The following is an 18,416-nucleotide window of genomic DNA, read 5'->3' as shown; positions in this document are numbered from 1 at the left end:
CTGGTGAATATTTTAAAGAACTTTTTGGCGAAAACCGCATTTCGATCGATGCAGCCATTAAAAAGCCACATTCGGCCACCACAAATAGATAATAGATAAGAATTATGATGAGACTTGCCACACAGAAAACCACAAAATACAAAAAATGGACATTTCACATAGAATTCCGCATTTAAAATAATATTGTCAGGAGTTACAGTGTAATAAACAGAAGTTGCGCAATGTTAGTCACCTTACCCAACCAACAATCTTTCAGATTTATAGAAAGGGAAATACTCAATACTCACATCCGTTTTATTCTCAGCAAGGAAATTGTCTATACTGTTCACAACAAGCTTGCACACATCACACGCTTCAGTCTTGACAGCAAATTGGGAAATGTCCACTTTCACTGCAAATAAAGGATTCAACACAAAGTAAGAATCAGTAAATTAGGAATCTTTCAAATTATGTGAATTATATTATTTACCATCTATGAAACTTAAAACAATGGGTGAAAGGGCATTTGAATATCAAGGCCCCAAGATCTGGAATGCTTTTCCAAGTACTTTAAGGGAGATCAAATCTCTTGATTCATTCAAATGTCAGCTGAAGTCATTTCGGTTTTTTAATTAATAAAATGAATATTTGGAGTGATTTTCTTTTAGTCAGCGCACAACGTTTTATGTCACTGTGGTACATTGTATTATACAGTGTACTGTATTGCAAAGGGCTCAGAACCTGTGTACTTTAATTAGATTGAGCGCTATATAAATGTCATTAATTATTATTGTTATTAAGTGAAGACAAAATGTTTGTCTGAATGGGAAACAGAAGGAAGCAAACAACTACAGCCGAGCCCGCTCTAATGGCCACCTGTATAAGACAGCCACCTGTATAACACAGCCACCTGTATAACACAGCCACCTGTATAAGACAGCCACCTGTATGAAACAGTCACCTGTATAAGACAATCACCTGTATAAGACAGCCACCCGTATAAGACAGTCACCTGTATAAGACAGCCACCTGTATAAGACAGCCACCCGTATAAGACAGTTACCTGTATAACACAGCTTTTAGTCAGTGCACAACGTTTTATGTCACTGTGGTACATTGTATTATACAGTGTACTGTATTGCAAAGCGCTCAGAACCTGTGTACTTTAATTAGATTGAGCGCTATATAAATGTCATTAATTATTATTGTTATTAAGTGAAGACAAAATGTTTGTCTGAATGTGAAACAGAAGGAAGCAAACAACTACAGCCGAGCCCGCTCTAATGGCCACCTGTATAAGACAGCCACCTGTATAAGACAGTCACCTGTATAACACAGCCACCTGTATAAGACAGCCACCTGTATAAGACAGTCACCTGTATAAGACAATCACCCGTATAAGACAGTCACCTGTATAAGACAGCCACCTGTATAAGACAGCCACCCGTATAAGACAGCTACCTGTATAACACAGCCACCTGTATAAGACAGTTACCTGTATAAGACAGCCACATGTATAAGACAGCCACCCGTATAAGACAATCACCTGTATAAGACAGCCACCTGTATAAGACAGCCACCTGTATAAGACAGTCACCTGTATAAGACAGCCACCCGTATAAGACAGCCACCCATATAAGACAGCTACCCGTATAAGACAGCCACCTGTATAAGACAGTTACCTGTATAAGACAGCCACATGTATAAGACAGCCACCTGTATAAGACAGTTACCTGTATAAGACAGTAACCTATATAAGACAGCCACATGTGTAAGACAATCACCTGTATAAGACAGCCACCTGTATAAGACAGTCACCGGTACAAATGGCCACTTCCCATTTCCCCCTTGCATTTTCTTCCCATTATAATACCACTGTGTAAGCCGGCCACCTGAGTAAGACAACCACATTTCTCTTGACAGTTGATTGCCATCATAGACAATATCTGCAGTAATCGGTGATATTTTCCCCAATTTACAGATGAGCATTTACCATTTTTTGCAAAAAAGATTTTTAAAAACCTCACCTTGGTTGGTCAAGCAAAGTCTAAGGGCAGAGCACACTTCGTCGGGCTCGAGCTCTCGCACCAACAACTGGACGATGATTGGGCCGTACTGCTTGACCAGGTCGTCACATTGCTGTTTCAGAAAACCGGGAAGGACGGCACACACTCTGTCCAGCAGCTGCTCAACCTGAGCCTGATTTTTAAAAAATATTAAAGACATCCATTGACAAACTAATCCACAGCACGGATCGATATCACATTACCAGATTATATTTCATAGAAAGTCACTTGGGAAAAAACATAAAAAACACCCCTGATTTTTCTAGTTTGTGTTCCGGACTCTAGGTTTCAATTGTTCTTAATACACCAAGAATGAAACAAAGCTGCAATTTTCAGAACTCATTCACCAAATTATTCCTAACTTTGATAAAGTACAACTCAGAGGGAAAAATAATGTCTTTTACCAATTTGTTACATTTTTAAAAAATTTATGCATTGATAAATCACTTTCCACATTAGGACTTTTTTGTCAGTGTTATACTACGCTTCCAACTGCATATGCTCATATGAACTTGGAGGACACATTAAAAATTATCAGCTGGGAAGATATTTTGAATTTTGACTGTGTGGCAGTTGAAGCCTACTCATCAATTTTAAGACCACCAAGGAATCTTTAACGTGCACAACTTGCACTCAGGACCTCTGAGATTTTTCGCCCTTATCCATTAGGACTATTTCTCTTAAACAAGACTTATTTTGTTGATGCCTCTACCAAAAAAAAAAAAACAACAAAAGTGTAAAGATCAAGTCCTCACCTCAGTGGAGTTCTTCTCCAGGAAACTGTCCAGATACCCCACCACAAAGTTGCACAGGTCACACGCTTCACTGTTTGGTTGGGCCAGCTTCACTGTTGTTACAAATGTTTGTAAAAGTAAGAAATCAATGAAACATAATGGTATGCATGGGTTAACAGTAAGGCTCACATATAAAGTACTTATAATAATAATGATGTAGATAATTTCTGTATGGCCCTCTCCTGTACAATATAGCACTTGGAGCTTTACAATTCCTTCATCTTAACCCTATCAGTACGCCCTGGGGTCATTTTCTACCCCACGGGGTTGTATTCTTCACATTTTAGAATACTTCTAGGACGCAGATCTCTTTGAAACTTTCAGATTTACTCTAAAACTCATTTTGACAGACTGCTATGCAAAGCGTACATATCGGATTCACGAGTAAATTTCCTCTTTGGAAAGTGGTGGCACAGAGTACCCCACGTCGTATGGATACAATAGTAAAACGCGATGTACGGATAGGGTTAATAAATTGATTCGTACCATCACAGCCCAATTTGCCAACCCTCTTAGCACCATAAATCGGTCCGAGGGTCAGCACAGCAGAACCAAAATGGCGACCAGCTGATGGCTTCCCAGAACCAAATTATTTCAGCACTTTTCAGAGGTTTAGGAGGTGTGGCAAAGAAATTGCTTTTGATCTAAGAAGTGTATTTCAAAGAAATTTCACATACAAAGACCTACGACGTCAGCATCAAAATTAAGAAAGGAATTTTCTTATTTTTAGCCGGCACTAAAGGTGTGTGTGTGTGTAGGGCCAGAAAAGAGCTGGTATTGTTCTACAGCGGGAAAGCCAGTAAAAGCTTGTACGGCAACAGGGCAGGAAGGCCAGGTTAGGCCAGCATGGCACAAAAAGGGTTGTTTTTGTTTGCTTTAGTAGAGGTTTTACGGCCATCGCAACTGCATAAGATCATATGAGCGCCAAGGGGTGGATGTCAACAGAAAAGTACTTATAGGGAATCAGGCTTACTCTGCGCACCTCTATAGCTTCAACAGCACAAAGTCTGCTTCGACTGTCAAGGCGCCCCGGAAATAGGGGGTCACAAGTGTGACAAACGTACAAAAGTAGAGGGAAAATGACAATAGCAAGGAGTAGGTAAGAAAAAGCAGCGGTTCCCTGTTGCAGTTCAGGCACAGTTATGAGCATGACATTGATGAATCAGCCCATTTACAATTCTACTGTGTATAAGCGTATAAGAACATGTTAATGCTGTGTCTCTCCCCCCCCCCTCTGGAATGGCTTAACCCTTCCAGCCCCAAGCGCTTATATTTTCAGCAGCGCTTGTACCTCCCTCCATCCCAAGAGCGTATATTCTCAGTTTCGGGGGGTGCCGAATTCGCGCATTTTTCGAAATTAGCGAACTTCATTAAATTTTAATTTCCTTATTACCTGTTCATTTATCTTCAAAAATTGGTATATGTTATTATCAAAGCTACATAACAAAGATACTACATCACTTTTTAGAAATAATGCCTTTTTCTGAAATACTACTGTATTGGCTGGGCCTGGTGTTAGGGAGTGCACAAAAATGGCTGGGGCTGGAAGGGTTAACACACTTCAGTCAGTAGAAGAGTGGAATAGTCAAATCTATTCCATAAGAATGCAAACAAAGTCATCAAAATTCATCGTCCCAAGATACCTTTGTTAGCCGAGCAAAGTCCTAGGGCAGAGCACACTTGGTCAGGCTTAAGTTCCTGCAGCAACAACTGGATGATGGTTGGGCCGTACTGCTTGACCAGGTCGTCACATTGCTGTTTCAGATCACCAGGGAGGATGGCACACACTCTGTCCAGCATCTGCTCAATCTCAGCCTGAGCAATAAAGTAGTAGATGCTTTGACCATACCATATAAACAGTAAAAACTTAAATTACAAGAACAACAATAATTGGTCGCTTTTACGGACAAGCAGGTAACCCAGATTTCAGGGGTTTCCAGAAATCTTGACCTACACCAAAAGTGGGCATTGCCCTACCTATAGGGGAAGTTTGGTTTCATTGGTGCGTATATTTGTTTGGTTATAGAGAAAACTTTCCTCGTCTTTTCAAGAAACTGAACAAGGGGCAAAATCTTTACCTTCGATTTTCTCTAAGCAGAATTTTTTTAGATAGCCCCCTTGTGCTTAAAAGCGACCAATTAATCATTTGAAGTCAAAACTACTCGACTCAAACAACCACCTGTCCACAGTTCACATGTACAAATAACCCCCCCCCCCCCCCCCAACTGTATATTTTCTATATTATTGCCCTGTCTGAGATGACCACTTTTCTCCCTGACAATGGGTTCTTTTTTTAAAGTCTAGTAAGAGACGAAAATTAAAATGGTATGGGCATGTCACAAGATCCACAGGACTCACCAAAACAAAACTACAAGGAACCGTACAAGGAAAGAGAAAGAGAGGAAGGCAGAAAAGGAGACGGGAGGACAACATCACAGAGTGAACAGGGAAAACGACGGGTGACAATCTGAGGAAAGCAGAGGACAAAGAGAGTTTTCAGATGCAGTGGGGCCCCCACGGTTGCCCCAACCACGGGATAGAAGAAGAAGAAGAAGAAGGTTCCACAGCGCTCGCAACTGCATTAGTTCATATGAGCGCCAAGGGGTGGATATCAACAGAAAAAGTCAAAATGGGGAATCAGGCTTACTCTGCTCACCTCTCTAGCCTCAACAGCACAAAGTCTGCTTCGACTACCAAGGCACCCCGGAAACAGCAGTTCACAAGAGAGTGACAAACATACAAAAGAAGAAGAGGAAACATGAGGATAGTAAGGATGAGGAAAGAAAAAGCAGCAGTTCCCCCCATGTTGTTCCGGCACAGTAAGAGCATACATTGATAAATCAGCCCATTTACAATTTTACTGATCATAAGGACATGTTAATATCTCCCCTTTGGGAATGACCTAAAGACAACTTCAGTCAGTAGCACTGCCCTGGTGGGGGACAATGGGTTCTGTATTTATAATAGTTATCAAAAAGATAAAAGACAAGTGCTGAAGTCACTCTTGTGATGAACAGAACAAAGTAAAGGCAACAAAACTTTGTCATAGAACAATTGACTTCCACCTCAGGTTTAACTTCCACCTCAGGTTTAACTTCCACCTCAGGTTTAACTTCCACCTCAGGTTTAACTTCCACCTCAGGTTTAAGGCTTTCACTTGCTTGGTTTGCCTGTCCACAAATACTTCCCAAACATGCTGTGATGAAAACGTACTTCTTTCCTCAGACACCACAAGCTATTTCTTAGCGACACTTAGAGGGTTAATCTAAAGCCACAAATGACACGAGCAGACTTTTCAATGAATTAGAAGATTTGATCTCTCTTAAATCACTAGGTAGTGCATTCCAGATTTTGGGGCTCTGAAATGTAAATACCCTTTCACCTACTGTTTTCAATTTCATTCACAGTCAAAATAATTTCTTTTGGTCAGCTGACGACCTGAAAATATAAACTGAGAGCTGGAATGTACAGTTTGAACATATTTGATAGATGAATACGACGACACATCAATTATCAGTCAAGCATTTGTGACACAGAGTGGCCACTTTGTAAATCTTGCCATCAATAAACAGCCACACTTCTTTTAGTTTTAGTAAGTGTTTTACGGCACTTGCAACACAATAAGGTCATATACGTGCCGAAGATTAGAGGTGTTACAAGAGAGTAACAAACATAAAAAAGAAGGAGGGGAGAAAAGGATGATAGTTGTTTGATAGGAAAGAAGAAGCAAACCACACCAGAGCACCCGCCAACCACCCACAGCCCACCTCTCTCACCTCCGTGCTGTTTTTCTCCAGATAATTGTCCAGGTACTGGACCACGTACTTGCACAGGTCGCATAGCTCACTGTTGGCCTTCACGGGAACACGCAACATTTCCTGCTCACCTACAATGGGAGCAAACCTTAGGTTTTAGTAAGCGTTTTACGGCACTTTCGACACAATTAGGTCAATTGTTTTAGTAGGCGTTTTATAGCACTTGCGACACAATTAGGTCATTTAAGTGCTGAAGATTAGAGGAGTTACAAGAGAGAAACAAACATAAAAAAGACCGAGGAGAGATAAGGATGATCACTGCAAACCTTAGGGTAATTCACAAGAGTAACTTTTTTTAAAAACAACTTCATTAATTCAATAATTCTATCAGCAATTACAGCTGATTACAAGAAAAGGTTATATTCCTTTTAAATATACAGAAACACACAACACAATAACAAAAGTAAGAGATATCTTAAATCAATTAGGACTGAAAATTATGTTATGCAGTCAAATGTCAATATTGCACACTTAAAGAAGTCAGTACTTTTCAACAACTTGAGTAAAAATCTAAAGAAATCTGGGGCTAAAATGGAATCACTATTTTCTTTTTTGTCTGCAAAGGTCTTCTAAACTTATAACTATAGCCAGAATACAAGTGACCTAACTTTGACAAACTGTGTTCTGTTTCTACTTAAACCAAATCAAATTTTAAAAAAAACTTAATCAACATTACGAGGCTTTATATTTCATTCTTCTTCGTTCTCAACGACAGAGAGTCAATCCGGTGGTGCGCATAAATTGTGCAGTTCTCTTTAGATCCGCAAAGCAGCCACACATTTTGTTCTTCGGTGATGTAGCATATACAGTATCAAACTATGAAACATAAAAATAGCATTGACAGGACTCACCTGTTGTGTTAGGACAGAGTCCTAAAGCTTTGCAGACTGCGTCTGGTTTCAGCTTCTGCAGCAGAAGTTTGATGATGAGAGGCTCGTACTTATCGACATATTCCCTACACTCCGCGGGAAGTTTGCCAGGCAGGCCGGCACATATAAGATCCAGTTCCTTTTTAATCTCCTCCTGTCGCAAAAAGAAAGTATAACGCAGTTGAGGGGACTAAAAATGATAGGAATAAAAATGATAAGTCGATGATTTTTCTAAACAAGTAAAACGCCTGCTGTACAAAAGCAGATAAACAAAAGCAAAGCCTAAAAAATGAGCAATGTAGTAGTATAAAGTATAAAGAAACAAAATCTCACAATAATGCTCATTTCATTTCTAAAAACTAACATCCCCCCCCCCCCCTTTAAAAAAATCCAGGAAAATAAAAACAAAACAATCTGAAAACTCTTGTGTCTTAAATCATGTGATATTCTTTATCAAAAGACTAGAAGGAGAAACAAAATACTTACATAAAGAAAACAAAGACAAAAATTGTAATTTTTCCAAATAACGGTAGTGTTAAAAAAAAGAAAATGTAAATTACCGCTGTGGAATTTTCAGCAATAACGTGATCGAGCTCCTTCATCACGAACTCACACAATGAACAGCTCACACCGGAGACTTCGCGCTGGGCATCTGAGCAGGAGTAGACAGCTTAGTTTTAGTAAGTGTTTTACGGCACTTGCAACAAAAATAAGGTCATAGAAGTGCCGAAGATTAATGATGTTACAAGTGAGTAACAAACACAAAAAAGAAGGGCGGGAGATAAAGCCGACAGACGTCTGAGAGGAAAGAAGGAGCAACCCAAACCAGAGCACCCGCCTACTCTGGAGATGAACCTGTGCATGCCTGTGTGTGTGTGTGTGTGTGTGTGTGTGTGTGTGTGTGTGTGTGTGTGTGTGTGTGTGTGTTTGTGTGCATGAGTGCGTGTGCGTTGTATAAACTTACACTGACAATCATTTATGAATTAAAAAAACCATGCCATATTAAGTAGAAGGTGCCCATCCTTTTAAAGTCTTAACGAGAATAGGAAGTCGACTTTTAAAGAATTTGTCTTCATATGAGCCCTAACCATGAATTAATGCACACGCGTTCCAGAGAAAATGACTTCAGGCCACAGCTGAAAAAGTCAGTATATACTGGGAACCAATCCAAAAATGAAAAATGTGAGGCAGCATGGTGGAATCAGGCTCTCGTCAAAATAATCAAAGTGAAGAAACTTGCATTTTTCTGCAGGTTTGTGAATTTTTATCAAATTTTTGTTTTTTGGCTCAAGGCCTTTCATGCCCATTTAAGAACTCATTTCTGTGTGGATTTTTCTGAAAAGCGTTGAGTTAAGGCACAATAATATAAATTTTCAGTTACCATATACTCTTAAACTAAGGAAATAATTATCTCTGGCAGCCATTTTCTCACTAATTTTACCTCTGAAAGCATGTGACCCCCACCTCCTTCTTTCTCAAATATCTCGACTTGTACTCAAGATAAATGGATTTTTTTTCATTCAAATAAAGACAAGTGAACAAGCTTTAAGATGATACCAATAACTCTACACGCCCAAAAATTGGCGAGAGCCTGATTCCACCATGCTGCCTCACATATAGACAAAATTCCTTGTTAATATAAAAATTTCCACTAAAATGACGGGGAAAAAATATTCGACTAACAACATATGGAATTTGTAACTGTGAAGTGTTGACAGACACTCAGATACATAAAACAAAAAAATTGTGTAGTTACGCAACAAGACCATACTTCACTTTTTCTAGTTTCAGTAGAGGTTTTACGGCACTCGCAACTGCATAAGGTCATAAGAGCGCCAGAAGATTAGAGGTGTTACAAGAGAGTAACAAACATAAAAAAGAAGAAGGTGAAATAAGGACGATAGATGTTTGATAGGAAAGAAGGAGCAAACCACACCAGAGCACCCGCCAACCACCCACACCATTCTTCAAATGCTGCAGTGACATCACTCAATTCTGCACTTACTTCCTTGTTTCTATTTTTCAGTACAGTCTATTTGTATTTTGAGTAGGGGTAAAATGAATACGTATTACCTGTAGAAGTGCAGAGATGCAGCAACTTGCATATGTGCTGGGGACTGAGCTGTGCCTCTACAAAGGAAATGATCATTTTCTCATACTGTTGAACAAAAGCCTTGCATTCTGCCTGCACAGGTGATGGCAAGTCGTCGCAGAATATTTCCAGAAGTTTTTCAACTTCAGCCTGTAAAAACAAACAGAAAAAGAGCCAGAAGAATCAGAACTGCTGTGAACAGTGACTAATTCTTACAGAAGAAATGTTTTGCAATGCACGTGTATCTTTTTAAAAACACCCAGACAAAAGCAATTAAATTGTGGGCAGTATTGCACATAGACGTATCTCAAAGGCTGCCAAAAATGACTTACGTCTGTATGCAATAAAGGCCGCACAATGATTTCTTGCTCTTGGAAGTCCCCAGTGGGCGATTGACAGGTGCTGTGATGTGGTAGGCTCTTTCTTACTTATCTCTGCAGAAAGAGTCAGGAGCCCAGAGGAGGGGGCATAGGAGGTGAGTGGGTGGGGGCAGAAAGAGGAGACGAAAGCAGACGACAGAATATTGCTAGAGAGCAGGAAAGGAGAAGAAAGGAGACAATTTTAGAGAATAAAATTTTTCGGTCGCTACCCGGATTCAAACCCGGGACCTTTGAATGAGAGGCCAACACCTTAACCTCTAGGCCACGAGAGCCCCCCCCCCCCCCCTAAATCTTTAAAAAATCATTTCCTGAATTATCTCCATTTGATTACACAAAAGAGTGCCCACAAAAATACAAGCCCAGAACTGTTGCGAGCCCATGGCAGTTGAGTATAGCGACAGTAGGCAGCTTGGCAGTTCACTCGTGTACTTCCCGGGGCTCTGTCCAAAATAATAAATAATAAATAGCATTTGTATAGCGCATATCCCCGCTCAACAGCAGGCTCTATGCGCTTTACACTATATTATTACCCCAGCAGACCATAGAACACTCCGAAACATTCTCAGCTTCCTAGGAAGCATACAGTGCAAGCAGCTGATTAAGCGCTCAAACATAAACAAACTGACAAGATCTTTCGCTGTCTGCAGCCGGGTACCCATTCCCACCTGGGTGAAGTGAGGAAAATTTGGGTAAAGTGCCTTTCCCAAGGACACAACGTCGGGCCCCTGACGGGATTCGAACCCACGACCTTACGGTTGAGAGTCCGAGAGCCTAACCACTAGGCCACCGACGCCACAAAAGACAAGGAAGCATAGAATAGGACCACTGTATCCATACCACGCATGTCGTAGAAGGGGGCAAGGTCAATTGGGCAAAGGGATAGCAGCCCTTTCCCGTAAAACAAAATAAAAACATCAACAGCAAAAACAACACGACCGTGAGGCTCTGGAAGATGAAGGACCTTCGGTGGCCTATGCTCCACTGGGAGTTAAAAAGAGCAAGAGAGAGGCAGCTTGGTAGAACAGACAGCCTGAAACAGTCTCGGGCGAAGTAGGGAAGGGGTTAAAGAGGTTATGAAGAACAGACTCACGGCAGATTTGTTCTGTGCAATCCATTGGTCCACCTCTTTCACAACAAGCTGACACAGGACACACTCCCCAGCACCCTCAACTTTGGGCTTTTCTTCAGCTGAAAGAAAAAATAAAACACAAGACATTGCCTAACATGATGAAAATCAAAGTTTAATGAAGACAATTTCTTGGAACAAATCATGGTAAAATACAGCTGACAAAACTGACTTTTTTCATTTTTGGCGCCAAATCTTTATTTGCTATATCGAAAGCCTGATCTGTTATCCCACTTGTGTGAAAAGAATGAAAGTGAAACTGAGACTAGTTTTTGAATGAATCAGAGTTCAAATTTTGGAAGAATGCCTTTAAAAAATAGTTCTGCTCACAAAGAACCTCTTTATCTCGAAACAGCAGTAAAAGAGAGCCAGGAGTAGCAGTAGACAAGTTAGGAGTAAGGGTTAGAAGAGTCCAGAGGAGTAAGCAGGGGGCGGGGGAGGGAGAGAAGAAGTGGAGATGAAAGCAGGTGACAGAGCAGGACTAGAGAATAGGAAAGGAGGTGAAAATAGAACATTTTAGAGAAAAATTTGTTTTTGTTGCAGTCAGGTTTTGATCCTGGGACTTTTTGAAAGAGAGGTGAACACCGTACCTCTAAACCACGAGAGCCCCAAGGTTAGTAGAAAAACAAACAAAACAACAAAACAAAACAAAAAAACCAGAGGTTAAAAAAAACTCACTGATGATCATATTATTTTTCTTGCCGTCTTTTGAAGGACAAAGATCAAATTTCTCACACACAACAGTGGGTTCCTGAAACAGACACACACACAAAAAAAAACGTTTTTAAAAATGTTTTAGTTTTAGTTTTAGTAGAGGTTTTACGGCGCTCGCAACTGCATAAGGTCATATGAGAGCCCAAAGATTAAAGGTGTTACAGGAGAGTAACAAACATAAAAAAGAAGAAGGGGAGATTAGGATTATAAATGTTCGATAGGAAAGAAGGAAATGTGTCACAACGTGATGAAATCAGGTGTTTGTTAATTTTGGGGCATGTAGAGTTACTGGTACCATCTGGAAGCAGATTTAATTTATTTGCCTTGCTTCTTAGTTTTAGTAAGGTTTTACGGCACTCACAACTGCATAAGGTCATATGAGCGCCAAGGGGTGGATGTCAACAGAGAAGTCCAAACGGGGAATAAATAGGCTAACTCTGCTCACTCTCTAGCTTCAACAGCACAAAGTCTGCTTCGATTATCAAGGCACCCGGGAAATAGCAGTTCACAAGAGAGTGACAAACATACAAAAGTAGAGGAAAAATGACGATAATGAGGATGAGGAAAGAAAAAGCAGCAGTTCCCCCTATGTAGTTCCGGCACAGTAAGAGCATGACATTGATAAATTAGCCCATTTACAATTCTACTGTGCATAAGAACATGTCACTATCCCCCCTTTGGGAATGGTCAAAAGACACTTCAGTCAGTAGCACTGCCCTGGGGGAGGGGGGGGGGGGTGCCTTGCTTCTAATGAAAGAAATATCCATTTATCTTGAAAAGAACTGATATTTTCGATTGAAGGAAGTGAGTTCGCCTGTTTCCAGTGGTGAACTTAGCGAGAAAATGGCTCCCAAAAGTTTGGTATCTTCAATATCTAAAAAGTCTTTGAAAACTGAAAAATAATATATTTTTGAATGTTAAATCAATGTTTTACTGTAAAATTCACGTGGAAATATGTTTTTTTATGGACATATACGAGGTTAGCCAAAAAAAATTAAAATTTTATTAAAATTTCCAAACTGGCGGAAAAGTGCTTGTTTCTTTGATTTCGTTATTTTGACGAGCACTGATTTCACCACGCTGCCTCACAAATAATAGTGAGTACTACGCTGTTCCCTCTTTGCTGTACTCAAGACTTTATTTCATTTACAAACAATATCATCAGGGTTCTGGAACAGAATGAATAATATTTTCACCTTCCACGTGCCGATGGCTGATTGCATCAGTCAGACGGTTTGCTCTGAGGTGTCATGGGAGATTTAATCAGCCCTAATTAGCTTAGTTTTTTTTTCTATTTTTAGTTTAGTAGAGGGTTTTATGGCGCTCGCAACTGCATAAGGTCATATGAGCGCCAAGGGGTGGGTGTCAACAGAGAAGTCCTTACAGGGAATCAGACTTACTCTGCTCATCTCTCTAGCTTCAACAGCACAAGGTCTGCTTCGACTACCAAGGCACCCCGAAAATAGAAGGTCACAAGAGAGTGACAAACATACAAAAGAAGTAGAGGAAAATGACAATAGTGAGGATTAGGAAAGAAAAAGCAGCAGTTCCCTGTTGTAGATCAGGCACAGTTATGAGCGTGACATGATGAATCAGCCCATTTACAATTCTACTGTGCTTGAACGAGAAATGTCCCCCCTTTGGGAATGGCCTAAAGACACTACAGTCAGTGACACTGCCCCGGGGGGTAAGCCCTAATTAGATCGCTATTCCCGTTTTTTAAAATATCGCCAAAAATTTTAACTCCTTAGCAAATGTGCTCTACTTCACATTTACATTCTACTTTTCCAAAAATGATAGGTATATATATGCCCTTTTTCACTTTGTTAGCTTGGGGAAAGATAATGACAATAGATTCAGATGTTTAATAAATAAGACAGTGGATGGAAATCCTTGACAATCGTTTAAAACCCAGATTCTAAAATGTTCCATAGTCCATGATATCAGGTAAGCTAAAGTCATGCCCACATGCTGAATAAAAAAACAGAATCACTAACTATAATTAAAGCTTACCAGACCATAGTTTTACATTACTGTATAGCCCACATATCTACCGCAGCTTGATACAGAAGATTTCAAAATAGGCACAAGATAGACACAAGATAGACACAGATGCCCTGATTAGAAGGCCAGTACAGTGGCATGTCAGCCGTTCCTATCACAGATATTTCATACTACACAAGTTCAAGGCCATTCAGCGACTTACCAGCTCTGTTGCAATCAACTCAAACACATACTGTAGCCCTTCGTCAACAAGAAGATTACACTGCAATGACAGAAAGAAAAAGATGAACGTGACGCAATAACATTTTATTTCCTGTTTCAGAGCTGTCAAATGTAATCTGCTTGTTTGTTTGAGTAAGGAGAAGCACATCGACACAATAATGGTCAGTTAGTGTTGGGGGGAAAAGTAAGACAGACAGACAGAAACAACAGAGGGAAAATAAAGAAGTAGGGCATACCAGTGGCACCAACCAACCAACTGCCTCAAATGTTATTTATTCACTCCATCATGTACTGAAAAATAAACATAGCATATGAACAGCACAATTAATTAGCATGTTTTCCAAGTTTTGTTGACCGACCAGAAGGCAAGTCCCAAATGAGACAATGATAAGTGAAAAAACATTTGTGAAGCAGCGTGGTGGAATCAGGCTCTCGTCAATTTTTGGGCATATTGAGTTATTGGTATCATCTTAAAGCTTGTTCATTTGTCTGGCTTTCAATAAAAACATTACCCATCCATCTTCAATAGAAGAGGAGATATTTTGGATTGAAGGAGGTAGGGGTCACCTGGTTTAAGAGGTAAAATTAGCGAGAAAATGGCCACCAAAACTTGGTAAATTCCAAAGCTGGAGAGTCCATAGAAACTGTAAATTTATATTTTTGTACCTTTAATCAATGTTTTCGGTGAAATCCTCAAAGGAATGTGTTTGTAAATGGACATAAAAGGTGTTGAGCCAAAAAAACAAAAATTTGATAAAAATTGCGAAGCAAGGAGAAAACTGCTGTTTTCTTCGATTTCATCATTTGGACGAGAGCCTGATTCCACCACGCTGCCTCACATTTTAATTAATAACAAATACACATCATAGTTATGAGCAGAGATGTTTGTGGAGGACAGGATGTGTGAGAGAGAGTCTGTGTATGGGTGAGAGTAAGCACATGTGTATGCCAGTGTGCGTGCATGTATTTGTAAATGTGTATGTGGTGAGACACCAATCACCAAACGAATGTGTTAGGATCTGGACAATAAAGATTTATCTGATCTCATCTTATTCACAAACTCACAATGAAAAGATTGTACGCAAATTGAGAGAGAGAGAGAGAGAGAGAGAGAGAGACAGAGAGAGAGACAGAGAGAGAGAGAGACAGACAGACAGACAGACAGACAGACAGACAGAGAGAGAGAGAGAGAGAGAGAGAGAGAGAGAGAGAGAGAGAGAGAGAGAGAGAGAGAGAGAGAGAGAGAGAGAGAGAGAGAAAGAGAGTCATAGACCGAGACAGAGAGAGACAGAGAGACAGACAGTGTGAGTGATCATGCACTAGAAAAGTTCAGTGAGTGTGTCCACACCCAGGGTGAGATTTTTCCCTATGAGTCATGAGATGTTCCCAACAAAGAGTCACAGTCATTGTCACCGTCAAACACACTCCTTAGACAACTTACCAGATCTTGAAATTGTCCCGTTTTTGAGCAGGCATTTTTGAGAAGGCTCCTGATCACATTCTGGAAAGATTTCACAAGCAGACAAAACAAAACCGTAAGAATTTGAAGAACAGATTCTTTAAAAAGCCGAAACAAAACTTGTGTTAGGAATTTCATGTCAAGATCACCATCTCAACTGTGCCAAAAGATGGATCATCAATACATCAGTACCAAAATTTCAGAAACGAGCCCCAAATAGTAACTTGCCTGACTTAGATTACTGAACCCAAGCTACAAATTCTACTCTTGTACAATTATCATTAACGATTATCATAATTTCTGTATCTTTTCAAAGTTCTGACTCAAGGCTTGTAGAGAGTCTCTCCTTTAATTTTAAAAAATCTCACTGGATTGGGGTGAGGAAGAGGGGAGAGGGGATTCTTTACTTTGTTTTTGTTTTAGTAAGTGTTTTATGGCACTTGCAACACAGTTACGTCATGTAAGTGCCAAAGATTACAGGTGTTACAAGAGAGGTTTTTTTTTTTTTTTTAGTAAACATTTTACGGCACTTGCAACACAATAGGTCATATAAGTGCCGAAGATTAGAGGTGTTACAAGAGAGTAACAAACACACGAAAGAAGGAGGAGAAATAAGGACAATAGATGTTCGACAGGCAAGAAGGAGAAAAACCGCTCGAGAGCACCCACCAATTACCCACGTTCTGCATTCTAAAGAGAACAAACAAATTGGAATAGGATAAGAAAATACCTGAAGATCCTGATCTCGGTCCAAGGCGCGGATATCAGCCACGACAGATTTGCAGGTGGCACACAGGTCTTCAGAAGCAGCCTGAGTAGCCAGTAAGAGGACAAAAAATACATCATGATACAAAAAACGGGGTAGGAGCAACTGGCAACAGTCTTTGTTTCTGTAAGTGTTTTACGGCACTCGCAACACAATAAGGTCATATGAGTGCCGAAGATTAGGGGTGTTACAAGAGAGTAACAAACATAAAAAAGAAGGAGGGGAGATAAAGACGAGAGATGTTGGATAGGAAAGAAGGAGCACACCACACCAGAGCACCCGCCCACCACCCACAGGCAACAGTCTAACATGTCGATACACATTCTAAGTCAACAGAAACAACACGATTCTTAAAGAAAATAGCTAGATCAATAACAACAACAAGAGTAGCAACTTAAAGATATCGCTTATTTCTTCTTTTGACACACAACCCTGTACAGACGCCTAGAACTACAATTGACAAAAGTTGTTCATTACCACACTTCTACAAAGTACATCAAAGGCAAGTAACAATATGTCAAAGAAAGAGGACATGCAAAAGAGCCAGCTGCAGCAAAGAGAAATAGCAAAGTACTGAAAATGAAAAAACACATTCCTAAACACGAAAATACACATTCCTAAACACGAAAAAACACATTCCTAAACACGAAAAAACACATTCCTAAACACGAAAATACACATTCCTAAACACGAAAATACACATTCCTAAACACGAAAATACACATTCCTAAACACGAATAACATTCAGGACAGAGATCTTATTCATAAAACCCTCTTTGGACCAAAACAGGCATAAAAGCATCTCGTCATACCATAAACAAAATTTTATGAGTCTAACCAAAAACAATTTGTTCACAGATTCTCAAAACTTACCTTGTGCTGATCTGGACTGAAAGAATCATAGCACTTGGTTGATCCCTGGCAAGCTAATTTGGCAGACTGAGCAAGGAAAAAAAAAATTCATATTAGGCAATGCATGAATCCAAGGATTAAGTGTAGCTTTTCACACTCGTCTCGTCAATCTACTCACCTTCCCACACTACCGATGTCTATGGTCTAGGCACTTCGCTGTTGCACACAGAAGACCTGAGTTCAACTCTAAGGCGGGGGAAAATTCTTTATCGAGTTTCTCAGTCTTTCAGCTGGGATATTGCATCCCTCTCACCCAGGGTTGGCCCTGATAAACAGGGGATGAAGCCCACCCCCTAGATGATCGGACCTGTGTCGATGAGGGCGTAAGAAAAACTCCCACATTTTTTCTATTTGTGTGACGACGTGGTGGAATCAGGCTCTCGTCAATTCTTGGGCATGTAGAGTTATTGGTATCATCTTTAAGCTTGCTCACTTGTCTATATTTGGATGAAAAAATATCCATTTATCTTGAATACAAGTCGAGATATTTGCAAATGAAGGAGGTGTGGGTCATCTGTTTTCGGAGGTAAAATTAGTGAGAAAATGGCCGTCAAAGATTAGTTATTTCCTTAGCTTAAGCGTCCGTGGTAACTGAAAATTTACTTTTTTTGTGCTTTTAATCAAAGTTTTTAAGAAAAATCCACAGAAAAATGAGTTCTTTAATGGGCATGAAAGGTGTTGAGCCAAAAAACAAAAATTTGATAAAAATTCACAAACCTGCGGAAAAATGCAAGTTTCTTCACTTTGATTATTTTGACGAGAGCCTGATTCCACCACGCTGCCTCACATTTCCCGTTCAAAAGCATGCATGGTATTTAAAACAACCACCCCTAAGATATCAATGAAACAATCATATTTTCAAACCTTAGTCGAAATGCAAGAAGTTTAAACAAATATCTCAATGTGTTTTGTCCCCAAGAATGAGATCCAATGCCATAAGAAAAGAAGTTATCAAAATCAAACAGACTTACTGATTTGACGAAGCCTTGTAAAAAGTTCTCGTAGTTTGCCTGAGCCATAGACTGACACTGGAATAAAAGAAAAACAAGTTGAAATACGACACACAAACAAAACAGTGTCAGAAAAAAACCATGAGATGAAATAAAAATAAGAATATATACAGTCTTCAAGAAGAAATATGAAATTACCATATGAGAAAGAGGGGGGGAGAGAGAGAGAGAGAGAGAGAGAGAGAGAGAGAGAGAGAGAGAGAGAGAG

General features: G+C 39.9%; 1 protein-coding gene across 1 annotated transcript in view; it reads right to left on the bottom strand.

Moving 5' to 3' along the window:
• The window catches only part of LOC101860584, a gene marked incomplete in the record, with an annotated part of 125,671 nt that overhangs the window by 58,010 nt on the left and 49,245 nt on the right, over positions 1-18,416 (bottom strand). The window contains 15 exon segments of the mRNA XM_035970672.1: positions 288-391; positions 2,007-2,178; positions 2,801-2,892; positions 4,483-4,654; positions 6,616-6,725; positions 7,506-7,677; positions 8,084-8,175; positions 9,597-9,765; positions 11,086-11,183; positions 11,800-11,872; positions 14,042-14,101; positions 15,503-15,562; positions 16,251-16,331; positions 17,160-17,225; positions 18,170-18,226. Of these exon segments, the coding sequence (XP_035826565.1) occupies positions 288-391; positions 2,007-2,178; positions 2,801-2,892; positions 4,483-4,654; positions 6,616-6,725; positions 7,506-7,677; positions 8,084-8,175; positions 9,597-9,765; positions 11,086-11,183; positions 11,800-11,872; positions 14,042-14,101; positions 15,503-15,562; positions 16,251-16,331; positions 17,160-17,225; positions 18,170-18,226 (1,578 nt within the window).

Source organism: Aplysia californica, unplaced genomic scaffold (genome assembly GCF_000002075.1).
Source record: "Aplysia californica isolate F4 #8 unplaced genomic scaffold, AplCal3.0 scaffold00304, whole genome shotgun sequence".
NCBI lineage: Eukaryota > Metazoa > Mollusca > Gastropoda > Aplysiida > Aplysiidae > Aplysia > Aplysia californica.
The sequence above is the reverse complement of the archived record's forward strand: the minus strand, read 5'-3'. Positions and strand labels throughout refer to the sequence as shown.